Source organism: Mus musculus, chromosome 17, assembly GCF_000001635.26.
Source record: "Mus musculus strain C57BL/6J chromosome 17, GRCm38.p6 C57BL/6J".
NCBI classification, from domain to species: domain Eukaryota; kingdom Metazoa; phylum Chordata; class Mammalia; order Rodentia; family Muridae; genus Mus; species Mus musculus.
In genome coordinates, this window is record NC_000083.6 from 25,805,321 (window position 1) to 25,828,769 (window position 23,449).

Sequence of the window (23,449 nt, forward strand, 5' to 3'; positions counted from 1 at the left end):
ATGAAACTTGGCTCAGACCGATTTGACTGTAACCAACGCTGGACCAAAACTTCTAGAGTCTGGTCCACATCATTTTACTTTAGCCATATTTTTTCTTTTTTAAAAAGATGTATTTATTTATTTTATGTATGTGAGTACACTGTCACTGTCTCCAGACACACCAGAAGAGGGCATCAGATCCCATTACAGATGGCTGTAAGCCACAATGTGGTTGCTGGGAATTGAACTCAGGACCTCTGGAAGAGCAGTCAGTGCTCTTAACTGCTGAGCCATCTCTCCTGTCCTACTTTAGACATATTTAAGCACAGCACAATTTTTTGGGAAAAGTATTCAGATAACAATGAACTCGGTTCCAAGTGCACAACAATTTTTTTAAAGATTTATTTATTTATTTTATGTATGTGAGTACATTGTAGTTATCTTCAGACACACCAGAAGAAGGTACCAGATCTCATTACAGAGGGTTGTGAGCCACCGTGTGGTTGCTGGGAATTGAACTCAGGACCTCTGGAAGAGCAGTCAGCGCTCTTACCCACTGAGCCATCTCTCCAACCCCAGGTGCACAACAATTTAAGCCATGCTTGCATTGAGATTCTTTATGATGTACATCTGGCTTCTTTCACAAGAATGGGGACTGTTGGGACTGGAGAGATGGCTCAGTAGTTAAGTCACTGCACTTTCAGGGGTCCTGAGTTCAATTCTCAGCAATGGCATGGTGGCTCACAACCATCTATAAAGGCATCTGATGACCTCTTCTGGTATGTCTGAGGACAGCTACAATGTACTCATATGCAATAAACAAACAAACAAACAAACAAACAAATAAATAAATAAATAAGACTGAGATAAATGTAATGCCAGTGGGTGTCAGGATTGGCCTGGCCCTAAAATATTATAGAAGTCACTTAGGCTGTTGTAAAATACAAGTGACATCACTCATAATGTATTTTGTGGCCTAAATGTAATGGTTTTAAGGGGAAAAGGTCTGAGCTAAGTCAATTCTTGGAGATGAGAACAGACCCTGTCTCATCTGACAGTGAAGGATCACCAGGCTGTAAAACAGCTGGAAAGAGCAGCTTCGCACCTCATTCCACCGAAGGGGTAAGTTGTGTGTTTAACTTTTTCTGGATTCCCCAGTGGTTATTTGTGCGTGCAGAGGCTTTTTGTCCTCTGTAATTGCCCAAGGACCCATGCTACCACCGAAGACCAACTGCAAGGGCAATAAGTAGAGAAGTGGGAAGAGCATAGTCTGGCTACTCACATCTGCCCTAGTCCCTGCCCCATGCTGATCCATCATATCTGATCCATATCCAGGCAAGATAGTGACACTCTAGTTCCAGCCACACCCATGCCTGCCTCAATCCTGGCTATGACAAGCTAGACTCAAGGCCCCTGCTGTAAAAACAGTGACTCACCCTATAAAAGACAGCCAGGGCCTTGGAGAGAGATTGGTCTGCAAAGTGTATGTCTTGCAAGCACTAGGTCCTGAGTTCTGTCCTCAAATTGCATTCAAAAATTAAAAAAAAAGAAAAAAAAAAAGCCGGGCGTGGTGGTGCACGCCTTTAATCCCAGCACTTGGGAGACAGAGGCAGGTAGATTTCTGAGTTCAAGGCCAGGCTGGTCTACAGAGTGAGTTCCAGGACAGCCAGGGATACGCAGAGAAACCCTGTCTCGAAAAAGTTAAGGCTGAATTCTGTGGCCTGTAGCTGTAACCTCAGTATGGGAAGTCGACACAGGTGACCTCTAGGAGCAGTAGCCAGCCAGCCCAGCCTACTCAGTCAGTTCCAAACCAGTGAGAGAATGCACACAAGAGGGAAAAAAAAAAAAAAAAAAAGAAAAAAGAAAGAAAGAGAAAAAGGAAGTGGGGGGGGGGAGTGGGTGATACAGGCTAAGGGGTAGTTCTGTGGGTAAAGTGCCTGCCTGAGGATTAGGGTCCTGGGGACCTGTGGGTCAGGCAGTCCAGTATAAATGTCTCAAAAAAGAAAAGAAAAGAAAAATCAGGATAGCTCTTCAAGCTCTCACCCTTTTTTACTTTACTCTCTAGCCCTTCTTCCATCTCTCTCTTTTTCCCCCTCTCTTTATGTGGCCATGGCCGCTCTCTCTCCCTCTTTCTACCTCCTCTCTTTCTCCCTTCCTTTTAACGATAAAGCTCTAAAACCATTAAAAAAAAGAAAAGAAAAAAAGAAAAGACAAAACAGGGTAAAGAGTGGTAGAAGACAGACTGGCAAGATGGCTCAGTGGTTAAGAGCACTGACTGCTTAACCTGAGCAAAAGGTCCTGAGTTCAAATCCCAGCAATCACCTGGTGGCTCACAACCATCTGTAGTGGGATCTGACGCCCTCTTGTGGTGTGTCTGAAGATAGCCATGGTATACTCACATACATAAAATATATAATTTTTTTAAAGACTGGTAGAAGAGGATTCTAATATCAGTCTCTCTCTCCTCTCTCTCTCTCTCTCTCTCTCTCTCTCTCTCTCTCTCTCTCTCTCTCTCTCTCTTTCTCTCTCTCTCTCTCTCACACACACACACACACACATATACTCACTCACACACACTGCCTAAGAAATACCTGAGACTGCCCTCTAACTTCTATTTGCACCTTCACATATATGATCATACACCACACACACACACACACACACACACACACACACACACACACACACACACACACCAGCTAGGATACAGCTTACTTCCCTTTCTTATTGCCCCTAGGCCTCACATCATTCCCAGGAGACAGACCTCCCATCTCCACAGCAGTTGGTCTCATCTGAGGACATTCCACCCTGAAGCTCCTTCTCTTCCAAGACGCTACTCTGCTGTCCCAACATCTGCTGTTTCTGGTCTCAAGAGAGACCCAGATTGGGGTCCCTTTAGCCTGCTGAGAGGTCTGGCTCTCCAGCAGCCCTTAATGGGTCCTTTTACACAAACCACCCTCCCTGGTCCATACAGGCTGCCACCACCTGACCTCTACTTCATCTCAGAGCGAACCTGTGGAACTCCATAAGGCAGGTCGATTCTCGAACCATTCCTACCAAGTGCTATGGGGACAGAGAGGGCGTCTCAGATCATTTGTGACATTGTCAGAAGTAACCCCTCCCCACTATCACTCCACTGTCTTGTGTTTTCATTGACGCTTGCTTTAGTCACTTGCTTGCAAGTGTGTGACTATGTCACCCAGAACAGGGATTCTTCTGCCTGACTCGCAACAGGATCGGAAGGGATATGAATCCTAGGGGCCATAAGGAGGGTGTGTGTGTGTGTGTGTGGAGGTGCGACGATGTCGATGTCTCCACTCGGCTTCTCTTTCCTCGCCCTCACAGGTGGCAATCCAAGCAAGGGCACATAGGGCCAGTTGCATCTGCGCAGGATCCGGAACCCCACTGCCAACCGCTCGCGCCAAGGACCGCAATTCTCCTCAGCTGGCAAGATTCTGGGTCGCCACCACTTTGTGCAGATGGGACACTCGAAGCTGCTCTTCGGCCGCGCGGCCTACGGGGTTTGTTATTGTGCGAACACCGGCCGCTGAGCGGGTGCTGCCGCCTGGCGCGTGCCCGTCGGTACCGCACCGGGAGCGCGCGGAGAGGAGCGGGGCGGGGTTGGGGATTCTCGACACCTCAGCCTGGCTCTAGAACCCGGATTGGTCCGGACGCCGGGAGCGCGCGAGGGCGCGGCTCTTAGGGCCGGGCGGGGGGCACGCGCGGCGCCGGCGGCGGCCGCGGAGGAGCGCGGGGAGGAGCGCGGAGGAGGAGCGCAGGGAGGAGGGGAAGGGGAGGGAGGAGGCGCCCGCCGGGTTCCCTGCAAAGCGGCCTTATTTATCTGGGCACAGCCTCAGCCTCCCCGGTGGGAGGCTCAGGGCGGCAGATCCTCTCCCACCGGGGAGCTCCGCTCGGAACTCTGCGGAGAGGGCCCTGGCGCGGGGCGCCGGGCGCGGGGCGCAGTCGGGCCCTGCTAGCCAGTCCAGCACCTCGGCCGCCTCCGCGCTAGGCGGCTCGGGTGCTGAGCTCCCCATGACGCGAGGTCGCCCGGCGGACAGCGTGGCATGAGCCAGAAGCCCTGGCCGAGGTAAGGTGTGTGTGCGCGCGCGGCCAGGCTGCGGGGAGGGGAGGGTCCAGGTCGAGCCACTGCCTCCGCGAAGGCTACAATGAGGAGGGGGCGGGGTGGGGACTTGGGACTGCGCCGCGGCCGCCGCCGCCTGAGCAGGGCTTACGTAATCGCAGCCCCTTCCCCACCTCACCCTTCGGCCGCTGAGCCAGCGGTTCCGCAGCCCCTAACCCTAGTGGCCGGCCTGATTGCGCCCCGCTCGCTACCGGCAGCGCGGTCAGGCTGTATCTCCGTACCACGGAATTGCTGAGAGGAAGCACGGTGGCTGCGAGGACGCGGAACTGCAGGCCGTCAGCCCCCACTCCTTCTGGCTTGGCTCTGGGCTCTCCCCACTCCAGCCCTATGAGCCTCCGGCGGACTGGAGGACGTGACAGGTGTTGATACAATTAAAAGGGAGGAGCCATGTGGATATGTGGCCTAGGGGTCCTGGACGCCTTCTGGACATGAGCTGGTATAGAGCTGCCGCCCACAGCTCTATACCAGGGAGTGGGCTGGCATGTCTTTGGTTCTAGAAAAAGAAAATGGGCCTTGGCCAAGATTGGAAGGCTTCAAAATGGGGAATGGGCATCCTGAGATTGCTGAGCAGGGCTTCCATGTCCTTCTAGGATGTTAGTCAGTGGGGGATCCTCCCCACCCGTCATCCCAGGAGAGAAGGCTGCACTGTTGAGGCCTGGATCTGGCCTAGCAGCCCTCCTGCTAGCCCCTCCCAGCCCGAGCCAGCAGCTGACCTCCCAGGAGCAGATGGCAGATGCCACTTCACCTGCTCCCTCCTGGAGGCCCGACTTCCACTGCCATCTTGTCCCAGGGCCCACTGACCAGGGTCTTCTCAGGCCTCCCTGCTGCCCCTTCGGGACACGGGACCCTCTGTTCCAGCCCAACACTTTGATGAAGTGCTGGACAGCAGCCTCATCGCAGCAGGGGGGAGGGGCGGGGGGGGGGCCGGTGTTGGGACAGGAGCCTGGATGATTAGGGGCTGCCTAGATCAGGTCAGAGGCATGGTGGAGCCTCGATTTCCTGCCTAGACGTGGCCTGAGGGCCGGGCTGGGAGCCATTGGGAGAAGAGAGGGAAAGTCAAGGTTGAAAACGTGGGTGATGTTGAGATAGCCCAAGATTCAGCAGCCTCATTTCCTGCCACCCTCACTATTTGCCTCCCCAGTCACCCATACTGTAAGTCCAGGACACGTATGCACTCACCTGTTCTCCCAAATACACCTGAACAGGTCCCGTCTCGCACTGATGAAGTTAAAACAAGTGCATCTAGGTAGCCCTGAGAGATTGGGCTCTCTATTTCAGAGGCACTAGAAGGGGCTTCTGGTGGGCATCACTCAACCTTCCTGACCATAAGCCTTCACCTCTGAGAGTCACTGATGAACCTTCCGGGACTGGCACTGGGGGGGGGGGGAAGGCAGCAAAGCAAGGTCAGGAGGTCAGTGAGCAGCCCTGAACTGTCCCCATTAGTGGTCAGATGGCCAAACTGGCTGCAGAGAGTGCAGGTGGGCCTCACTTGGCAGGTGTCTAAAGGAGCCTTGGGTTTTGAAGGTCTCATATTCTACAGAACAGCGGGAGGGGGGGCGTGATAAGATGAAGCCTGTCGTGACTATTTGCCCTTAGTTTGGTCACAGAGCATTAGTTTGATCTTCTGGAGCATTGACCTAGGTTCAACCTGGGTCTGTTTACCTCCTGGGCCAAGGGTCTCCCTATCCCCAAGTCCCTGGCACACACACACCCCAGAGGCAGCTCCAGCAGGGGGTGGAAGAAAAGTGCTGTGGTTGACACGTGCAAAGTGGCAGGGATGTGAATGTGCCTGAGTCACAGCACTGTCACAGAACATGTTGCCTGCTCTGTGCCCCCAATCTCAGATACCCTGGTCGTCACCCCAGGCCACGGGGCTGCCACTACAGACTGAACTGGAGATGGGTGTTTTGGTTGTCCTTTTCAAACCTGAGGAGCTGATCAGGGCAGGTGCTATGCAGGCCAGAAGCCAGCCTCCAAGGTGGCCTTCATCCTGACCTGTGCACAGACTCAGGGAAAGAGTCCCTAGACTGAGAGAGATGACGGGTGAGACATTGGTGAGTGTGTAGTTGGCGGTCTTTAAGATTTCAGGGTAACAGCAGTGACCCCGCTGGAAGATAGCTGTGTGCAGAGGCCACTAGTCAAATCATAGGAAAACACAGGACCCAGTGAGGCAGAAGAAAAAGACACAAGGTACAACAGATGTGTTCCTAGTCTGAGTGCTTTGGGGTCTTGGGACAAGTGGCAGTTCTCTGCAGCATCAGAAAGATCCATCCCTTTCTGAGGCTTGTTTTGAACGGTGGTGCTCTAGGAAGTCATGAGGCAGGGATGTTGGAGGAAGGCATCTCCTTGGTGACTCCTGTCTCTTTTTCCTAGGATCAGGTCAGATTTTGGGGGTCAGCCAGTCAGATTCCTTAGCCATGAAACCCCAGAAGAGGGACTTAGCCAAAAGATCTCCTCTCCCTGAGTACCTGCACCTCAAGATCAGCGGGTCTGGGGAGCTAGGTGCTGGCACCAATCTATTTCTTTTGAACAAATGCTGACCACAAGCATACCCGGAGTTAAATTCTTGTGCTTCTCCTGCCCCGCCAACCAGCCAAGGCTCTCAGCCTCGGGCAGCTGCACCCCTGAACCTGAATGGTTCAGGTGACCATTTCTTGTCCATTCCTTCAGCAGTACCCAGAAGCCACACACTCATGGTGCTATTTGTCTTCAAGGAGTTACCAGGCCACGGGTAGAAACAGTGATGACATCTCCAGGTGACACCTGGAGGTGCTTTTTCAGAGTACTAGGGGATCCTATCTATGGAGGCAGGCAGCAAGCTCGGCACTGAGAAAGCCTATGAGACAAGCAGGGCACCGCCACTTGTCCAGGTGAGGGGGGGTGGGAGAATGAAGAGCAGGGGTCTGGCTAGGGAAGGAGGAATGGATGGAGATGAGGCCAGGAGACTCTTTTGATGACTGGATATACAAAAGAGGCAAGTCCTCGTGGTTCAGCATCAGACTCTGTGGAATGCCAATCTGGAAATCACCAAGTACTGGAACTTTCCCAGGAGACCCATTGTACCCTCCATGTTCCTTATGTCCACAATGAGTCCTCTAGAGAGGGCAAAGACTACAGTCAGTGCTCCCGGAGAGCACCTTGATGAGACGGGCTGATGAAGACACAGCAGCTGAGGAAGTTGTCACTGTCCCTTCCTAGCCCAGGATGGACCTAGGGAGTCCCATCTCAAGCTCCCCTGCAGTCTAGAGATGACCCAGAATTCTACTCCAAACCAAGCACAGGACATACTGGGCCTGGGGCTGAGTGCTGTGCCAGTTCGGACATCATTCCAGAAGGCCTCTCCTCAGTATTAGCTCCTGAGGTGCTTGTCCGTGAAGGGAGAGACAACCTGGGTCACTTGGCCACTGATCCATCCCCCCACCCCCCTCCTAGGAAGCAGGAGTTGCAGCATCATTAAGGAGCTCTAGCTAGGCATGGCAGTACATATTTGTAATCCCAGAGAGGTAGGATGGCTGTAAATACAAGGCCAGCCTGGGCTATAGAACGATACCTGGGAGCAGACCTTATGTCATCATCTGGTGAGATGGCAGGGCCAGGTGGAGTGATCCTTGCTTAGAACCCCTCAATAACCTCTTGCTCACCTGGCAAGAAAGTTCCAGTCTTCCAGTGTGTGCTTAGCTTTCTCTGAAAGCCTCAGCCCTTGAGTTCAGGTGTAACTGTTTCCATTTTTGGACGCCTGTGGGGTTCTCAGGCTTGGTTAATGTCAAAGAGAAAGAATAAGTGAGAACCTCTCTAATCACAAAGCGAGGTTGACTTTGTGGAGATGAGGCTTCCACCAAGGACAGGGGCCTGGATGGGGGAATTAGACACTGAATCTGGCCTGGATTCACCTATGTGACCCAAGTCTGGAAGGTGGGAAGGGGGTCGATCGTGTGCTTCTGGAAACGTGAATCTCCAGAGCTGCAGAGAGGGGCAGAAAGGAGCCCTGCAGATGCCCGGGGCATCCACGTGCATCTCCCCCCCAACCCCCAGCAACTCAGGCGCTCCACGTGCACACCCGCGGCTGGGAGCATTTTCAGCCTAAATCGGCACAGCTCTTGGATTATTTCTCCCCTGGCACCGCCTCCGCAGCCTCCTCCAGATCCTAGCCAAGCGGGCGGCTTCTCCCTCTGCCTCTTCCTGTGGAGCTGGGTTTGCCGGAGCCACCGATCATTCCTCCTCCGCTCCACTGTCTCTGGTGCAGAAAGCCCGGCTGACCACATTGAGCGCGGGAGCTGTCCGTGGTGCTGCTTGCGGGGTTCCGAGAGCGCTGATTCTGCGCCTAGTGGCTGAGGTTCCATGGGCAGTCTAGAGGTAGACCAAGACTTAGTATATGGCTGGTACTCAGGCTGGGGCTGTCTCTCCACCCTCAGCACAGTTCCCAGGAATGCGGGTGGTACTGGATAAGAATTGGAGCACATAAGGAAGAATCTCATCCTTTCCCATCATGGATGCTGCTGTCCCGCAACAGGCCAGCTTCCCTATATTGCTCCAGGGAATTGGGGTAACCACACTTTAGACTTCCCTTACCGTAGCATGCAAACTATAACTCTTCAGAGCCTCGGGTTCTTATGTGATTGAACCAGTGTGCATTTGGCAAGTGTTAGCATTGCTACTTGCTATACTGGCTTTTTTTTTTTTTTTTTTTTTTTTTTTTTTTTTTTGTAGCTACTATTGCCTGTTCTTGAGCACAAAGAGCAGCCAAGGTCTGAAACCTTTAGGGAATAGCTGGCCTACTCCCCAGGTCTTAAGAGTCATATTGAGAAAGGGAGTAATCAGGAGACAGTACTGAGGGCCTTAGGGTGGACTGCCAATGGCCATCCTTAGACACAGAACTAGGTTCATCATGAGGACCATGTTCTGGGGAGAGCTTAACCCGGGACTTTCCCTTCCCAGAGGTGGGAAACTAGCACAGATTGCATGTGCAATATAGGGAACCATAGAGACAGAATTGCAAAATAAAGGCAGAAGGTAGTTCTTGTCTACTTCTCTTGTGTCAAGCCAGAGTATAAGAAAGAGTAGCCAATTTCCTTGGCCCTGTAGCTCCAGAAAGGGGTCTCAACCTAAAGGGTAACATGAGTCTTTCTCTGCTGAGGGTCTGTGTACTTCAGTGCCCACCACTTGGGAAGCTTCTTCATGTAGCCCTTGGTATTGCTCCAGGCTCCCTGGCAAGGTTATGAGCCACCAAAGCCAGGTATGAAGGTATGACTGAAGGTTTGGTAGAGGCTTTTGTTGACTCCCTGGAGATTGTAGGGCAAAAACTGACAATTCATGTGTGCATCCTGCTCATCCTGGGATCACCTATACACACAGAAAGGGAAACCCTGCCTTGCCCTTGGGTCAGCTCTGGGACTCAGGATTTACACTACCATAGACTGCAAATCCCTCCCACAGGAAGGAGTTTGTGGTGTCACCTCCCAGATTTCATGTTGAGGAAATGGACTCACCAGAGGCTAGCCAAGAGCACTCATTTATAGAAGGGGCCATCTGGAGTCCAGAGTATTGCCTTTGAATGTTTTAAGTGTTGCATTGAGCATTTCATCTGCAGGTGAAATCCATGGAAAAATCACATCCTTCTGGATGCTGGGTGGTGGTGGGTGTGATGTCTGGAATGCAGAGCAGACAGAGATCATGGCATTATGAGAGTCTCACTGCTCTTTCCCTCCGTGCTGTCCACTCACAGTGTCCTCTGCAACCCAGTCACAGGCCTGGGAGTCTGAGGGGAACAGGGAGGGAGTGATTCAGACATGTTGGTCATGCTGGCCTTCCATATGACCTTCCTCCTCCAGTTCTGATCCGAATTTTAGCTCTACCACTTAACTATCGGCCATGAGCTTAGTCAGATAGTTCTCTTGGTCTTGGCCTCTACTTCCTTGGTTGTACAGAGACAGCACAGCACTGTTTGCGTTGACTCGGGTGGGGGATTAGAGCATGTGTCCAGCAGGCTGGAGAAGTGCCTCAGTGCTTGGGTGCCTGCTGCTTTTACAGAGGACCTAGAGGCCTGTAACTCCAGCTCCAGGAGATCTATGTCCTCTTCTGAATTCCACAGATATGTATGTGGTACACATGCAAGAGAACACCCGTACACAGAAAATTTTAAATTTTTTAAATATGAAAAAGCATGTGTCCAAGTATCACTGTGCTGGTAGCACAGTCAGCTATACAGGGGATGCGACTGAGCCTCAGAGCCTTTTATAGGGATACAGATTTTTTTTCTCTTTTGAGATTGGGCTCCTCTGTGTAGTCCTGGCTGTCCTGGAACTCTCTCTGTACAAGGCTGCTCTTGAACTCAGAGATCTGCCTGCCTCTGCCTCCCAAGCACTGGCATGTGCCACCACTGACTAGGTGCACAGATTTTGGAGAGCTGGTCTGTGACTCAGGGCTATTCAAGCACCTTTCTTCTCTGGGTTCTCCGATCCTAGTCCTCAAGATAAACTCCAGGAAGGGGCATCAGAGGATTGGAGGTGAAAGGAACAGTTAAGGATTCCATCTACCACCGGGCATGGTGGCGCATGCCTTTAATCCCAGCACTCGGGAAGCAGAGGCAGACAGATTTCTGAGTTCAAGGCCAGCCTGGTCTACAGGACAACCAGGGCTACACAGAGAAACCCTGTCTTCTTGAAAAACGAAAAAAAAAAAAAAAAAAAAGGATTCCATCTCCCCAAGCCTCGATGGGAATCAGAGCATCAGAAAGCACCTTTGAGCAAGGCAGGCTGAGCCAGTGAATAGGACAGAGAGAGGATGTGGACACTTGAGCTAGCTGTGAATGTGGCCAGCTTGCCTCTTGTGCAGACAGAGAAAGGCGCATACTAGGATCTGTTCTGTTAAGTGGTCCTGGAAATGCTTTGGGTGAGGAGCCTCGAGGATGAGAAAAGGTTAGCTCTCCAGTTCCTCCAGAGCCTGGCACACTTATTTGTTCCTCCTGTCTCATCCACAGAGCGTGCAAGAAAAATGTCGAGCCCCGGTATCGATGGTGACCCCAAGCCTCCATGCTTGCCTCGAAACGGTCTGGTGAAGCTGCCTGGCCAGCCCAACGGCCTAGGTGCAGCCAGCATCACCAAGGGCACACCTGCTGCCAAGAACCGTCCTTGCCAGCCACCACCCCCACCGACCCTCCCACCTCCAAGCCTGGCTACACCACTATCCCGGGTTGCTCTGGCCGGGGGGCCATGCCCCCCAGCCAGTGGACCAGCCTCGGGTCCAGTGTCTGGACCCCCAGTGGAGCGGCCACCACTGGCCACAGACGAGAAGATCCTTAATGGGCTTTTCTGGTATTTCTCAGCATGTGAGAAGTGCATACTAGCTCAGGTGTGCAAGGCTTGGCGGCGTGTGCTCTACCAGCCCAAGTTCTGGGCGGGCCTCACGCCTGTGCTGCATGCCAAGGAGCTGTACAACGTGCTGCCTGGAGGCGAGAAGGAGTTTGTGAACCTGCAGGGCTTTGCTGCTAGAGGTTTTGAGGGCTTCTGCCTAGTTGGTGTCTCCGACTTAGACATCTGCGAGTTCATCGACAACTATTCTCTCTCTAAGAAGGGAGTCAAGGCCATGAGTCTCAAGCGCTCCACCATCACTGACGCTGGTCTAGAGGTGTGTCCCAAAATTGGCTATGACCAGATGGGTCTGGGTCTGGGGAGGGGGGTGGGGAACATGCAGAAGCAACCTTATGGACATGGGAGGTTGAGGGGCCTGGAAGATACTCAGGTGTATACAGGATAAAAAGCAGCAAGGATGGTATTTCGGGGCCTAATGCAAAGTGAAAATGTGGGCTTGTTAAAAAGTGATTAAGATGTCAAGGTTGGTGCAAGAGAGTAGTCAATTACATGTGGGTGTCTGCTTGCTTGTGAAGCTGCCTTGGTGAATGGGCTGCTGGGCTGGTGTGTGGAGGGGTAGCTAAGAGTCTCCTAGAAGCACCCTGCCCTGCCTCCCCACACCCCTGGACCTGGATTGTAATTTTAATATTCAAATCATCTGTTCTAAACACCTGCACTGGCCACACCCTGGCTTGTGTCCCCTGTGCCCTGCCTCCCCCCTTGGAATATTGGGAAAGTATAACAAGCAGTTTAAGTGCATTCCTTGGAGTTCAGCCTGATGCATGCTTGCACAAGCCCACGCCTGAGAGACCACCGCTTCCAGAATCCCAGAAACTTCTTCGGGCAGGCGTGAGCCAGGGAGCTGACTTAGTCTGATTTGTACCTGCCTGTAGGTGATGCTGGAGCAGATGCAGGGAGTGGTGCGTCTGGAGCTGTCAGGCTGCAACGATTTCACCGAGGCTGGCCTGTGGTCCAGCCTCAGTGCCCGTATCACCTCCCTGAGCGTCAGTGACTGCATCAATGTGGCAGATGATGCAATCGCTGCCATCTCACAACTTCTACCCAACCTGGCAGAGCTAAGCCTTCAGGCCTATCACGTGACTGACACGGCCCTGGCCTACTTCACAGCACGCCAGGGCCACAGCACCCACACGCTGCGCCTGCTTTCCTGCTGGGAGATAACCAACCATGGGGTGGTCAATGTGGTGCACAGTCTGCCCAACCTCACCTCACTCAGCCTCTCAGGCTGCTCTAAGGTCACTGATGATGGAGTGGAGCTTGTAGCTGAGAACCTGCGCAAATTGCGCAGCCTTGACCTTTCCTGGTGCCCTCGGATCACCGATATGGCACTGGAGTATGTGGCCTGCGACTTGCACCGACTGGAGGAGCTCGTGCTGGACAGGTGCACACATCCCTACACTCCAGGCGGGTACTGGTGGGATCTCCAGGAACTGGAAGCCTAGAGTGGGTGGTGCCCGGTTCACAGGCTTCGGGGATGGGGAAAACCACATAGAATAGAGTGCCCAAAACTGGAGGAAAAGCCATATTCCAAAAGGGGAGGCCACGGGGTGGGACCAGGGGAAGAATAGGGCATTGGTGTGTGGGGCAGAGACTTGCTCTAGGGACACCTCTGAAAAGGGGGGAAGGACCTAGGTGGGGATGGGGTAAAGTGATTTAAAGGTGGGCAGTCCCCCTTCTGGTGCAACCACAGGTGTGTACGCATCACGGACACTGGTCTCAGCTATTTGTCCACCATGTCGTCTCTCCGCAGCCTCTACCTGCGATGGTGCTGCCAGGTACCTCCATGCCCCCAGGGATCTGGAAATTAGAGCGTGGTTGGTGGCGGGACAGGACAGGGTGGAGGACCAGTACAGATTATCCTTGAACTTCACCCCGCCTCATTCAGAGTCCTCTAGAACCAGCAGCCAAACTAAGCAGAATCATTGGGTTCCAGATTCCCCAAGGCCCTCTTGGTGCTTCCAGTCTACGGGGGGTGGGGGTGGGACTGAGAAATCTCCATTTTGAACCCCTACCTCCTGCCCCTCTAGTGGCTCCAGGTCCCAAGCAAGTGGAAATAAGTTAACACGACCTCCTCTCACTCCCGCCCAGGTGCAGGACTTCGGGTTGAAGCACCTCTTAGCCATGAGAAATTTGCGACTCTTGTCTCTAGCAGGTGAGACACCCCCCACCCCCGCATGCCTCATGGGCAACGATGCCCACTCACTCTGACCCCCACCCCCATCAGGTCCTTTGTGCAGATAGATTCATTTCAGGTTTTGGCAAATCGCATCCCAGGTAGCGGGTTAGAGGGTGAATCCAAGCCCTGTTGGTGACGCCCTGCTCAGATCTACCCTGCATCAGGCCAAGTCTGAACACATCCTTCCCTGGTGGAGGTCCCGCCCATCCTGTCAGATTCCCACCCCTCCACGCCCGGTACAGGTCCCGCCTCATTCAGCAAGCCCAGTAGAATCCACCCCTAGCAGGTCATTGTCCTCTTCAGCCTTTCCCACCTGCCCAGCCCAGTCCAGTCCTCCCGCCAGGCGGAACTGAACTGCTGAGCGGCTGTCCCCGTGCCTCATGCTTGCAGGCTGCCCGCTCCTAACTACCACCGGGCTATCTGGCCTCGTGCAACTGCAAGAGCTGGAGGAGCTGGAGCTGACCAACTGCCCTGGAGCCACACCCGAGCTCTTCAAGTACTTCTCGCAGCACCTGCCGCGCTGCCTCGTCATTGAATAGCGCAGGCTTCCCGACCCGGCCGCGGGAACCGGCCACGCCCTGGGCAGTAGCCCTTCTTCCATCCCTGCCGGAGCATCTCTTCTCCGCCCTGCGCTGGAGGCGGGGCAAGCTGAGGGAAATCCCGCCCCGTGCCTCCCTTGCTCCTCTGCTCAACTGCTCCTTCCCTGTCTGGGGCAAGAGGCAGAGGGGCCAGCCCCACGCACGCACGCACACTCGGGGACTTTGTGCATGCCCCTCGTGCCCGCACTGCACGCCCGCCCTCCACCATGCCACAGCCGCCGCCATCACTCGCCCGCCTTCTGGGGGTCTAGGTCCTTTTGGGGATGCTTTGAGTGCATATGCCCTCACTGGCTTCCCCACTTCATTCTGCTCTCTGCCTCCCCTCGCTGTCCCCCCATCCCGGGCAGGGCCCAAGGGGATGGAGGGATTGGTCCCCCAGGACTTAGGGGCCTGGAAGAGCCCCCAAGGGCCTCCCACATCTTCCACTGCACCGCGCCTGGAGCCCTCCAAAGGGTATGAGGCGCCACAGGCCACTGCCAAAGCCATGGCCCCCTGAGGAGCCCAACTCCCCATGCCCACCTGACCTAGTGGCTTCCCTTCTTCCTTGTTGCCATATAGGTCAGTTCTTGTCCTCTGTATCCTGCGCCCCTACCCCCGTATCTCCTTCTTTCCCCCTGGCCTACAGATCCTTGGGCCCTGGCCAGGTTGGGACAGCTTTAGGAGGACGCAGACCTTGGAACAATCAACATTAGCCTAACCGGTGCCCATCCACCTAAGTGCAAGGGTGGAATAGGCACCTGGCAGACCCCAATCTGGAGCCACCCACAGGGCTATCAGGCCTTGGGATCAGCCCACCCATTTGAGCCCCTACCCCAGCTGAGCTCAGGCCTCTCAGCACTGTGCTTCTCCCTGGATAGGTCTCCTCAGGTGGAATCTGCAGAGGGCCTGGCCATGAGTCAGGGTCAGTACTGACCAGCGATTCTGATCTCCCAGTGGCCAGCACCCCCTTCACACCCCAGGGAAGGAGGGCTCCTTCCCAGTCCTCCTTTAGTTCTCCCAGCTTCCAAAACCTTTGCCTGCCCAAAGGGTTTGTGACCATGTTCTGTCAGGTCTCAAGAAATTTGGAAGTCCTAGGGGATCCTGGCATATAGGTGACAATACCGAGGAAGGGACTGGGAACCTTCCCTCCCAACCTTGAACCCCAGGAGACACAGCACCCACAACTAATCTTGGGACACCCCTATCTGGTTGGAAGAGAGTAAACTAATTCCCAGAGAGCCAGAGGGAGAGAGAGAGAGAGAGAGAGAGAGAGAGAGAGAGAGAGAGAGAGAGAGGAGAGAGAGAGATGCTGTTGACGAAAAGTAAAGATTCAACAGCCCAAAGAGTTCCCTGCCCCTGCAGTGTTGGCCAGGGAGGCCCCAGGCTGAAGTGGTCAGGAGCCAGATTTGTCAGCCCCTCTTCCCACAGTCCCCCAACAGGGAGGGGGAAGCTGTCCATTTGCCCAAAGTATTAATGCAACTGAAGCTGTGATATTTCCAATGACTGTAGGAGGAAAATTTAAGGGGAGAGAGGAACACAAACAAAACCAACCAACCCCTAAAATCATTTTCTTATTGTACATAACGACCTCATTCTCCTGTATATGCGGAAGATATAACCTTATATTTGGTAAGTGTTTCTTGTGCTATTTTATCACGTGACCTGTTTATAAAAATATATATTAAAAAAGTTGTAAAAACACAAGTGGGTTATTATTTTTTGGTCACCTGACCAAGTTGGAAGGGATAACTCTGCCCTGGATGGCCCAGGTCTCTGGGTCTTCCTGCCTCCTAAATCATTAGAGGTACTCCATAAACAGGAGAGGTTGGAGGCTCAGGGCTGGACTGGAACCTTAGCAACTGACGAACATAAGTTCTCTAATGTCCTGAATGCACAAAAGGGAACAATGTGTTTGATGTCAAAATGTAGGTCTTCCAAAGGATCTAGGGGCGGTGGTGGCGCACACCTTTAATCCCAGCACTTGGGAGACAGAGGCAGGCGGATTTCTGAGTTCAAGGTCATCCTGGTCTACAGAGTGAGTTCCAGGACAGCCAGAACTACACAGAGAAACCCTGTCTCAGAAAAAAAAAGAAAAAGAAAAAGAAAAAGAAAAAAGAAAAAAAAAGAAAAAAGAAAAAAAAAGAAAAAGAAAACAAGGATCTAGGATCTTGCTATCCAAGAGCAGAAATGAGCCTTATCTTCTGCACGGGGTCACTAAGTGAGGGATTGTGATGTTCTAAAATAATCCAGTGATGCTGGATAGATGGCTCGGTAGTGCAAAGAATCTACTGTTCCTACAGAAGACCTGGGGTCAGTTTCCCAGCACTCACGTCAGATGCCTTTAAGCTGCCCAGTAACTCTAGCTTTAGGGATATGATGTTCTCTGGCCGCCTAGGGAACCTGAACACACATTGGTACAAATAAAAACTCACACAGGCACATTTTTGCATTTACATGTGCACACACTCAAATAAAGATTAAATAAATAAATAATCACAGACTGCTAGAAGATCAAGACTATTGTGTCCACCTCAAGAGAAAGGGCAAGTGCTGAAGGGAGGACTGCTAGCCAGCTTTGTCCTTCTCTGCAATGCCTTCTGTCTTGCTAAAAACCTTAGATTATATTCCTAGAGCTAGCCACCATGGTATGTTCCCTTATTTGGCCACTTCTACTCCTGAGGCTGGCGATGAAGGCCCAGCTATCAAAGTATTGAGGTCCAGCAATCAAAAGCCCCCATGGGTTCACTTAATTAACCTGTCTAATCAAAATTAAATACCTCATTCTAACATGGTGTTTCTCCCTCTTACACTTATAAAGTCATAAAGTGTCATTTGTCTATAGGCCATGTCTGTCTCCTTTCTATCCAGAGGCAGTTCTTTATCCCCTCTGGTCAAATATCCCTACTCCCTCTCCTCCCTGACCCTCTATCTGCTGTCTGTCCCTATTGCCTAGCCTTTGTCCCTTTGGGGCAAACAATCTTTCTTTATGCTGAGAACTTGGTCTTGAGGCTCCTCAGCCAACACTGATTTCTTACAATGGAGACTAAATCTACTAAGCCACTGATGACTGGTTGTCAGGCTCTGAAAGTACCAAAACAGGTGTAATCATACAAACCACAGTAGACAAAGGAGACATTAGACTGGGGTGGCAAGGATGGCCTAAGATGGTAGGCATTTGAGCTAAGTGCCTACCTATGTGTAAAGGAGACACCTTCTGCAGGGGTAGAAGCCATAGGTAGAAGCCATGGTTTTATAACACAGCTGATGAACTGTGAAAGAAGAAGGAAAATACTCAGAGGGAAGGAAGCTGGGATAGAAACAAGCTGAGAAAGGAGGAGCCAAGAAAGGTAGAGCTGCAGATGAGCCAGAAAGGTCAGGGTCAGGTCTCTGAGACCTATACACAGTGAAATAATGACCTAGAGTAGAAAAGGCACCAGGCTGCTAGTGCTTCCGTAGGGGAAGTGGCACTGTGGCAGAGTGGTGGAACTCAAGGTCTCCTTAGAAAATTTCTCCTCGCCGGGCAGTGGTGGTGCACGCCTTTAATCCCAGTACGGATTTCTGAGTTCGAGGCCAGCCTGGTCTACAGAGTGAATTCCAGTACAGCCAGGGATGTACAAAGAAACCCTGTCTCGAAAAACAAAAAACAAAACAAAACAACAAAAACAAACAAACAAAAAACAAAAAACCAAAAAAGAAAAAAAAAAGAAAAAGAAAAAAGAAAAGAAAAGAAAGAAAGAAAAAAAGAAAAAGAAAATTACTTCTCCAAGACCGGAGGAAAGGTTTAAGTACTGGTATTAAGATATTGAGATTAAAATAAACATAGCCTAGTTGGTAGAGAACTTGTCTCTCGGGCTCGATTTCCAGAACCATAAAACAAAACAAAACAAAACAAAACAAAACAGAAACCCTAACCAAACGATCAATAGCGGACATATATAACCAAGTTAAAACCAGGGAGCCCAATTCTGGTCCGTTTGCTCTGCAGAAGCGCTGTTCGCAGACACGGAACTCTTATGGTGTGAAAGACGAGTTGTCACTCACTTCCGGCGAAGTGAGAATAAGAAAGGACTACTTCCGGTAATGGGCGGGCAGTAGGTGAGTCTCTTCCGGTACTGTAGCTGAAGACCACTCTGTGCTTTCGGTAAATGACTGGCGTGCGACGGGGCAGAGGCTTTTCTAGCACCTGGTTCTGGTCCCTCAGTTGCCGCTGCACGGTGCAATTAGACACCTGCACTTATTGCTGTAGCCTCTCTTCTGCATTCCAAGGTGTATGAACTCAGTCCATACCCATCTAGCTTCTCTGCCCTTTCCACTCGGTTGTTTTTCCTCTTGGAAGCCCCGCAATCCTCGGAGGCATGGGGCTGTGAAGTCAGGAGCCACTCCCCGCCCCCAGGATCTCACTGATGGAGAATTAACCACATAGAATCGGGAGACGTCAGATATGGTGCTGACGAACCTCAGGTTAGCTCTGGAGCCTTCTGGAGAACTCCAATGAATGTGAACCTTCCTAAGATAACGACTGGCTGATGGACCATCTCAGGCCGAAGGTTCGAGAGGAGACTGAACCTGAATTGTTAGGACACCATGGCTGACCAGGTCAGCACACTTCACTGACCTCCTCCTGCCTCTGATACCTGTGCAGACATGGAAAAGATGTCCCGAGTTAGCACAGCCCTGAGCGGCAGTGCTCTGACGGGCCGAACCATGCACTGCCATCTGGACGCGCCAGCTAATGCCATCAGCGTGTGCCGCGACGCTGCCCAGGTTGTCGTGGCAGGCCGAAGCATCTTCAAGATTTATGCCATTGAGGAGGAGCAGTTCGTAGAGAAGCTGAATTTACGTGTGGGTAGGAAGCCCTCGCTCAACCTGAGCTGTGCTGATGTGGTCTGGCACCAGATGGATGAGAATCTGCTGGCCACAGCAGCCACCAATGGTGTGGTGGTTACATGGAACCTAGGTCGGCCATCCCGCAACAAGCAGGATCAGCTGTTCACAGAACACAAGCGCACAGTGAACAAAGTCTGTTTCCATCCCACCGAGGCCCATGTGCTGCTCAGTGGCTCTCAGGATGGCTTCATGAAGTGCTTTGACCTCCGAAGGAAGGACTCTGTCAGCACCTTCTCTGGTGAGGCCCACAGAGGAAGTTGGGGGTACATCTGGATCTCTGTAGGTGTTAGACCTGACAGGCAGGCTGAAATGTGTGTCCATCAGAGGCCCTCAGATGGACCCTCAGAGGCGGAACAGCCCAGAAAGAGTGGTGGAAATGGGAACGGTTGGCCCCCTGAGAAGGATAAGCCCAACACTGCTGTTGGGGTGGGGGGGGGGGCGAGGCAGGAGGTCAGACCAGTGGAAATTGAGACTGGGTGGTGGGTGTGGCTAATAGGGAAGGCGGAGCCTTCAGACACACCGTAGTGAGTGGCGGAGCCTTGTGTCTTCAGGACTCAGACCGGGACTCAGAGTGAGGTGGGGAGTACACAGCGCCCCTTTCATGGCAGGCCAAGCTGTCTGCATTCAGCCCTCATTCCCCTCTCTCAGATCTTTAATGAGACCAAATGATGCGCAGGCAGAGCCTTGGGGCCTGGAGAATTTGGGGGTTACAACAGACCTTGAGCTGTCTGTGGCAGGGAAAAGCACTGGACACTGTACCCGCAGGCTCCTTGTTTGGCGATCTTTTAAGGTGGGTATGGTCTCTGAGCTCTTCGGTCCTTCGAGGCTAACTAGGCAGCTGGCAGGGCATTGAGCAGAGCACGAGGAGCCTCCTCTTCCATTCGTTGGGTCTTCCACAAGCCTTGGCCTGGGACATATAGACAGCCAACGAGGGTGAGCTCCTGTGCCTCCAGTGCTCACACATAGCCTTCTGAGGCAGGTCTGCAGCTTTGCCTGTGCAGAATCTAGGGAACTGAGGCTGGGAGTCTGCACTGAAACTACCTGGCATACTCTGGCCTAGGCAGATTTTGGTGGTGTTTCTCCAGTCCTGTGTTTCTGGGCTGGGCTATAGGCTGGTGAATAACATGGTTGGAGCCACTCCAAGGGCTCCCCCACGCCCTGGGGGCCAGCCCCTCACTTATGTCTGTACCACTGTGTGCCCACAGGCCAGTCTGAGAGCGTGCGGGATGTGCAGTTCAGTATCCGTGACTACTTTACCTTTGCTTCCACCTTTGAGAATGGCAACGTACAGCTCTGGGACATCCGCCGACCCGACCGCTGTGAGAGGATGTTCACAGCCCACAATGGGCCTGTCTTCTGCTGTGATTGGCACCCAGAGGACAGGTGTGGTGTGGGGAGAAGATGGGCCTTAAGGCTGGAGGCTAAACGATGCCTTTGGGTGTGGCAGGGTCTCCTTTCCCATGGGAGAGGTCACTGACAGCTTGAGTGGGACATTCTCCGCAGGGGCTGGCTGGCCACGGGTGGACGTGACAAGATGGTAAAGGTCTGGGACATGACCACACATCGTGCCAAAGAGATACACTGTGTGCAGACAATCGCTTCAGTGGCCCGAGTCAAGTGGCGGCCTGAATGCCGCCACCACCTGGCCACGTGTTCCATGATGGTGGACCACAACATCTATGTATGGGATGTACGCCGCCCCTTCGTGCCAGCTGCTATGTTTGAAGAGCATCGTGATGTCACAACAGGCATTGCCTGGCGTCATCCGCATGACCCCTCTTTCCTGCTCTCCGGCTCCAAGGACAGCACGTTATGCCAGCACCTGTTTCGGGATGCCAGTCAGCCTGTTGAGCGTGCCAACCCTGAGGGTCTCTGCTATGGCCTCTTTGGGGACCTGGCCTTTGCTGTTAAGGAAAGCCTGGTGGCTGCTGAATCTGGACGTAAACCCTATGCTGGTGACCGGCGCCACCCCATCTTCTTCAAGCGCAAGTTGGACCCTGCAGAACCTTTTTCTGGCCTCGCTTCCAGTGCACTGAGCGTCTTTGAGACGGAGTCTAGCGGTGGCAGCATGAGCTGGTTCGTGGATACAGCTGAACGTTATGTTCTGGCTGGCCGGCCACTAGCCGAGCTCTGTGATCACAATGCAAAAGTGGCTCGGGAGCTTGGCCGCAATCAGGTATGTGAAGCTGGAGACCCAGGGTCCGAGACTGCTGCTGTAGTTGGGGCATCATGCCCACAACCCCCCTGAGCTCAGTCACAGTGGCAGCCTCTGTCACAGTATTTGACAGTGTAAAGATCATGGGAACCAGACTAGCCCAAACTCAGGGTGGAGGCCAAGGAGTCCCGTGCCTACAGCCCGCTCTTCTACCTCGTTCTTGGTGTTGGAGCTGCCTTCTGCTCTCTCTCTTCCCCATATCTGTTCCATTGCTAATCTTAGCACCAGACACCTCACAGATGTGCTACTGTAGAGTGGACACTGCTCTTTCCAGGGGCCAGTTTCCTGGGTGGTAGTAGATCAGGCCATGGGTTGGTATATGACTCTGCTCAGGAGATGGAGACCCCTGAGTGGTTGGTCCCTCCCCCTAGGTGGCACAGACATGGACCATGTTACGGATTATCTACTGTAGCCCTGGCTTGGTATCCTCTGCCAATCTCAACCACAGCGTCGGCAAAGGCAGCTCCTGCGGCCTACCGCTCATGAACAGGTAGATCCTTGGCTACTTCCTGCCCCCTCCCCAGAGTGGACTGCCGGGGCCTGGCCACCCACAAGCCTTCCCTTCCTATAGCTTCAATCTGAAGGATATGGGCCCGGGGCTGGGCAGTGAGACACGGCTGGATCGCAGCAAAGGGGACACACGGAGTGATGCGGCGCTGCTTGACTCTTCAGCCACACTCGTCACCAATGAGGGTAGGCAGGGATGCTGATGGGAAAAGGCTGGGGTGCCACTCCCTGAATGACCTCCCTTCCCTGCTGGGCAGATAATGAGGAAACAGAAGGGAGTGATGTGCCTGCTGACTACCTGCTGGGTGACGTAGAAGGAGAGGACGATGAGCTGTACCCACTTGACACAGAACATGTGCACTGTGAGTAGGGGCTGGGTCAGCTATAGAGGGGTCCAACCCAGAACATGGCTCTGTGAGCAGGAGCTGAGTGGAGCGGGAAGCCTACACTCAGGTCCATCTTTCCTCACCCCTGCCTCCCAGCCGAGGAGCCTGAATATGTGCTGCCACAAGAGGCCTTCCCACTGCGCCATGAAATTGTAGACACACCATCTGGGCCCGAGCATCTGCAGGACAAGGCGGACTCTCCGCACGTGAGCGGCAATGAGGCAGACACAGCTTCATTAGCCCCGGTGGACTCCTCCTCCTCCCTCCTCTCCGTCTCACATGCACTCTATGACAGCCGCCTGCCACCTGACTTCTTCAGTGTATTGGTACGGGACATGTTGCGCTTCTACGCTGAGCAGGGCGACGTGCAGATGGCTGTGTCTGTTCTCATCGTGCTGGGTGAGAGAGTGCGAAAGGACATCGATGAGCAGACCCAGGTGTGTGATGGATCGGGGCGGGGCAGGGGAGGGTCTCCCCAGACTGGCTGCTGGTTCCCTCATCTGAGCCTGTTTCTTTTCCACTGTACCCCCCCCCCCCCCCACACACACACCCTAGTGTTCCTGGAAACACTAACCTGAGCCTGTCCCTCCCCACCAGGAGCACTGGTACACATCCTACATAGATCTGCTGCAGCGCTTCTGCCTCTGGAATGTGTCCAATGAGGTGGTGAAGCTGAGCACCAGCAGGGCAGTTAGCTGCCTCAACCAAGCCTCCACCACGCTGCATGTCAACTGTAGTCACTGCAAGCGGCCCATGAGCAGCCGCGGCTGGGTCTGTGACAGGTGCGATGGTGCAGTTGGGGAGGTTGGAAGGGAGGCAGCCCAGAGCTCCCCAGCTGAACAGCCCTCCCATTCCCAGGTGCCACCGCTGTGCCAGCATGTGTGCTGTCTGCCATCATGTGGTTAAAGGCCTGTTCGTGTGGTGTCAGGGTTGCAGTCATGGTGGCCATCTTCAGCACATCATGAAATGGCTGGAAGGCAGCTCCCACTGCCCTGCAGGCTGCGGCCACCTCTGTGAATACTCCTGACCTGGCCTTCCCTAAGGCTGATGCAGCGTCCTCAGCTCGATCCCGATGTCCACCGGACTAGGCTCACAGCCCCTTACCCATCCTGTGTACCAGGATGGAAGGTGGCTACAACTTTTTAACCCAATAAAAATCCAGAGCTGCTGTTTGGCCACTTGTCACTTTCATTGCGCCTTGGGTGGGAACTTT

General features: G+C 53.2%; 2 protein-coding genes across 4 annotated transcripts; both read left to right on the forward strand.

Annotated features, from left to right (window-relative positions):
* Positions 1-3,140: 3,140 nt before the first annotated feature.
* Positions 3,141-15,942, forward strand: Fbxl16 (F-box and leucine-rich repeat protein 16). Of its 3 annotated transcripts, none has more exons than NM_001379394.1 (6): positions 3,141-3,500; positions 11,097-11,743; positions 12,360-12,868; positions 13,178-13,262; positions 13,576-13,639; positions 14,054-15,942. In NM_001379394.1, the coding sequence occupies exons 1-6, from the start codon at positions 3,227-3,229 to the stop codon at positions 14,200-14,202; spliced, it is 1,728 nt and encodes a 575-aa protein (NP_001366323.1). In that variant the 5' UTR covers positions 3,141-3,226; the 3' UTR covers positions 14,203-15,942. The 3 variants fall into 3 exon arrangements, with proteins under 3 accessions (NP_001366323.1, NP_001366322.1, NP_001157697.1); NM_001379393.1 differs by lacking the exon at positions 3,141-3,500 and adding an exon at positions 3,779-4,071; NM_001164225.2 differs by lacking the exon at positions 3,141-3,500 and adding an exon at positions 3,779-4,066.
* A 2,364-nt stretch (positions 15,943-18,306) lies between these two features.
* Wdr24 (WD repeat domain 24) lies at positions 18,307-23,410 on the forward strand. Its single transcript, NM_173741.3, has 9 exons — positions 18,307-19,366; positions 20,334-20,511; positions 20,632-21,304; positions 21,715-21,833; positions 21,915-22,036; positions 22,108-22,212; positions 22,333-22,673; positions 22,834-23,018; positions 23,095-23,410. Exons 1-9 carry the CDS (start codon positions 18,886-18,888, stop codon positions 23,261-23,263), a joined length of 2,373 nt encoding a protein of 790 aa, NP_776102.1. The 5' UTR covers positions 18,307-18,885; the 3' UTR covers positions 23,264-23,410.
* Positions 23,411-23,449: the final 39 nt, after the last annotated feature.

Excerpts from the sequence above, each read along its gene's own strand:
- Fbxl16 (NM_001379394.1), top strand. The coding sequence starts at position 3,227 with ATGAATCCTAGGGGCCATAAGGAGGGTGTGTGTGTGTGTGTGTGGAGG. Across the intron at positions 11,744-12,359 it reads TCACTGACGCTGGTCTAGAG|GTGATGCTGGAGCAGATGCA; the intron begins GTGTGTCCCAAA and ends ACCTGCCTGTAG. Across the intron at positions 13,263-13,575 it reads ACCTGCGATGGTGCTGCCAG|GTGCAGGACTTCGGGTTGAA; the intron begins GTACCTCCATGC and ends ACTCCCGCCCAG.
- Wdr24 (NM_173741.3), top strand. The coding sequence starts at position 18,886 with ATGGAAAAGATGTCCCGAGTTAGCACAGCCCTGAGCGGCAGTGCTCTG. Across the intron at positions 22,037-22,107 it reads CACACTCGTCACCAATGAGG|ATAATGAGGAAACAGAAGGG; the intron begins GTAGGCAGGGAT and ends CCTGCTGGGCAG. Across the intron at positions 22,213-22,332 it reads TGACACAGAACATGTGCACT|CCGAGGAGCCTGAATATGTG; the intron begins GTGAGTAGGGGC and ends CCTGCCTCCCAG.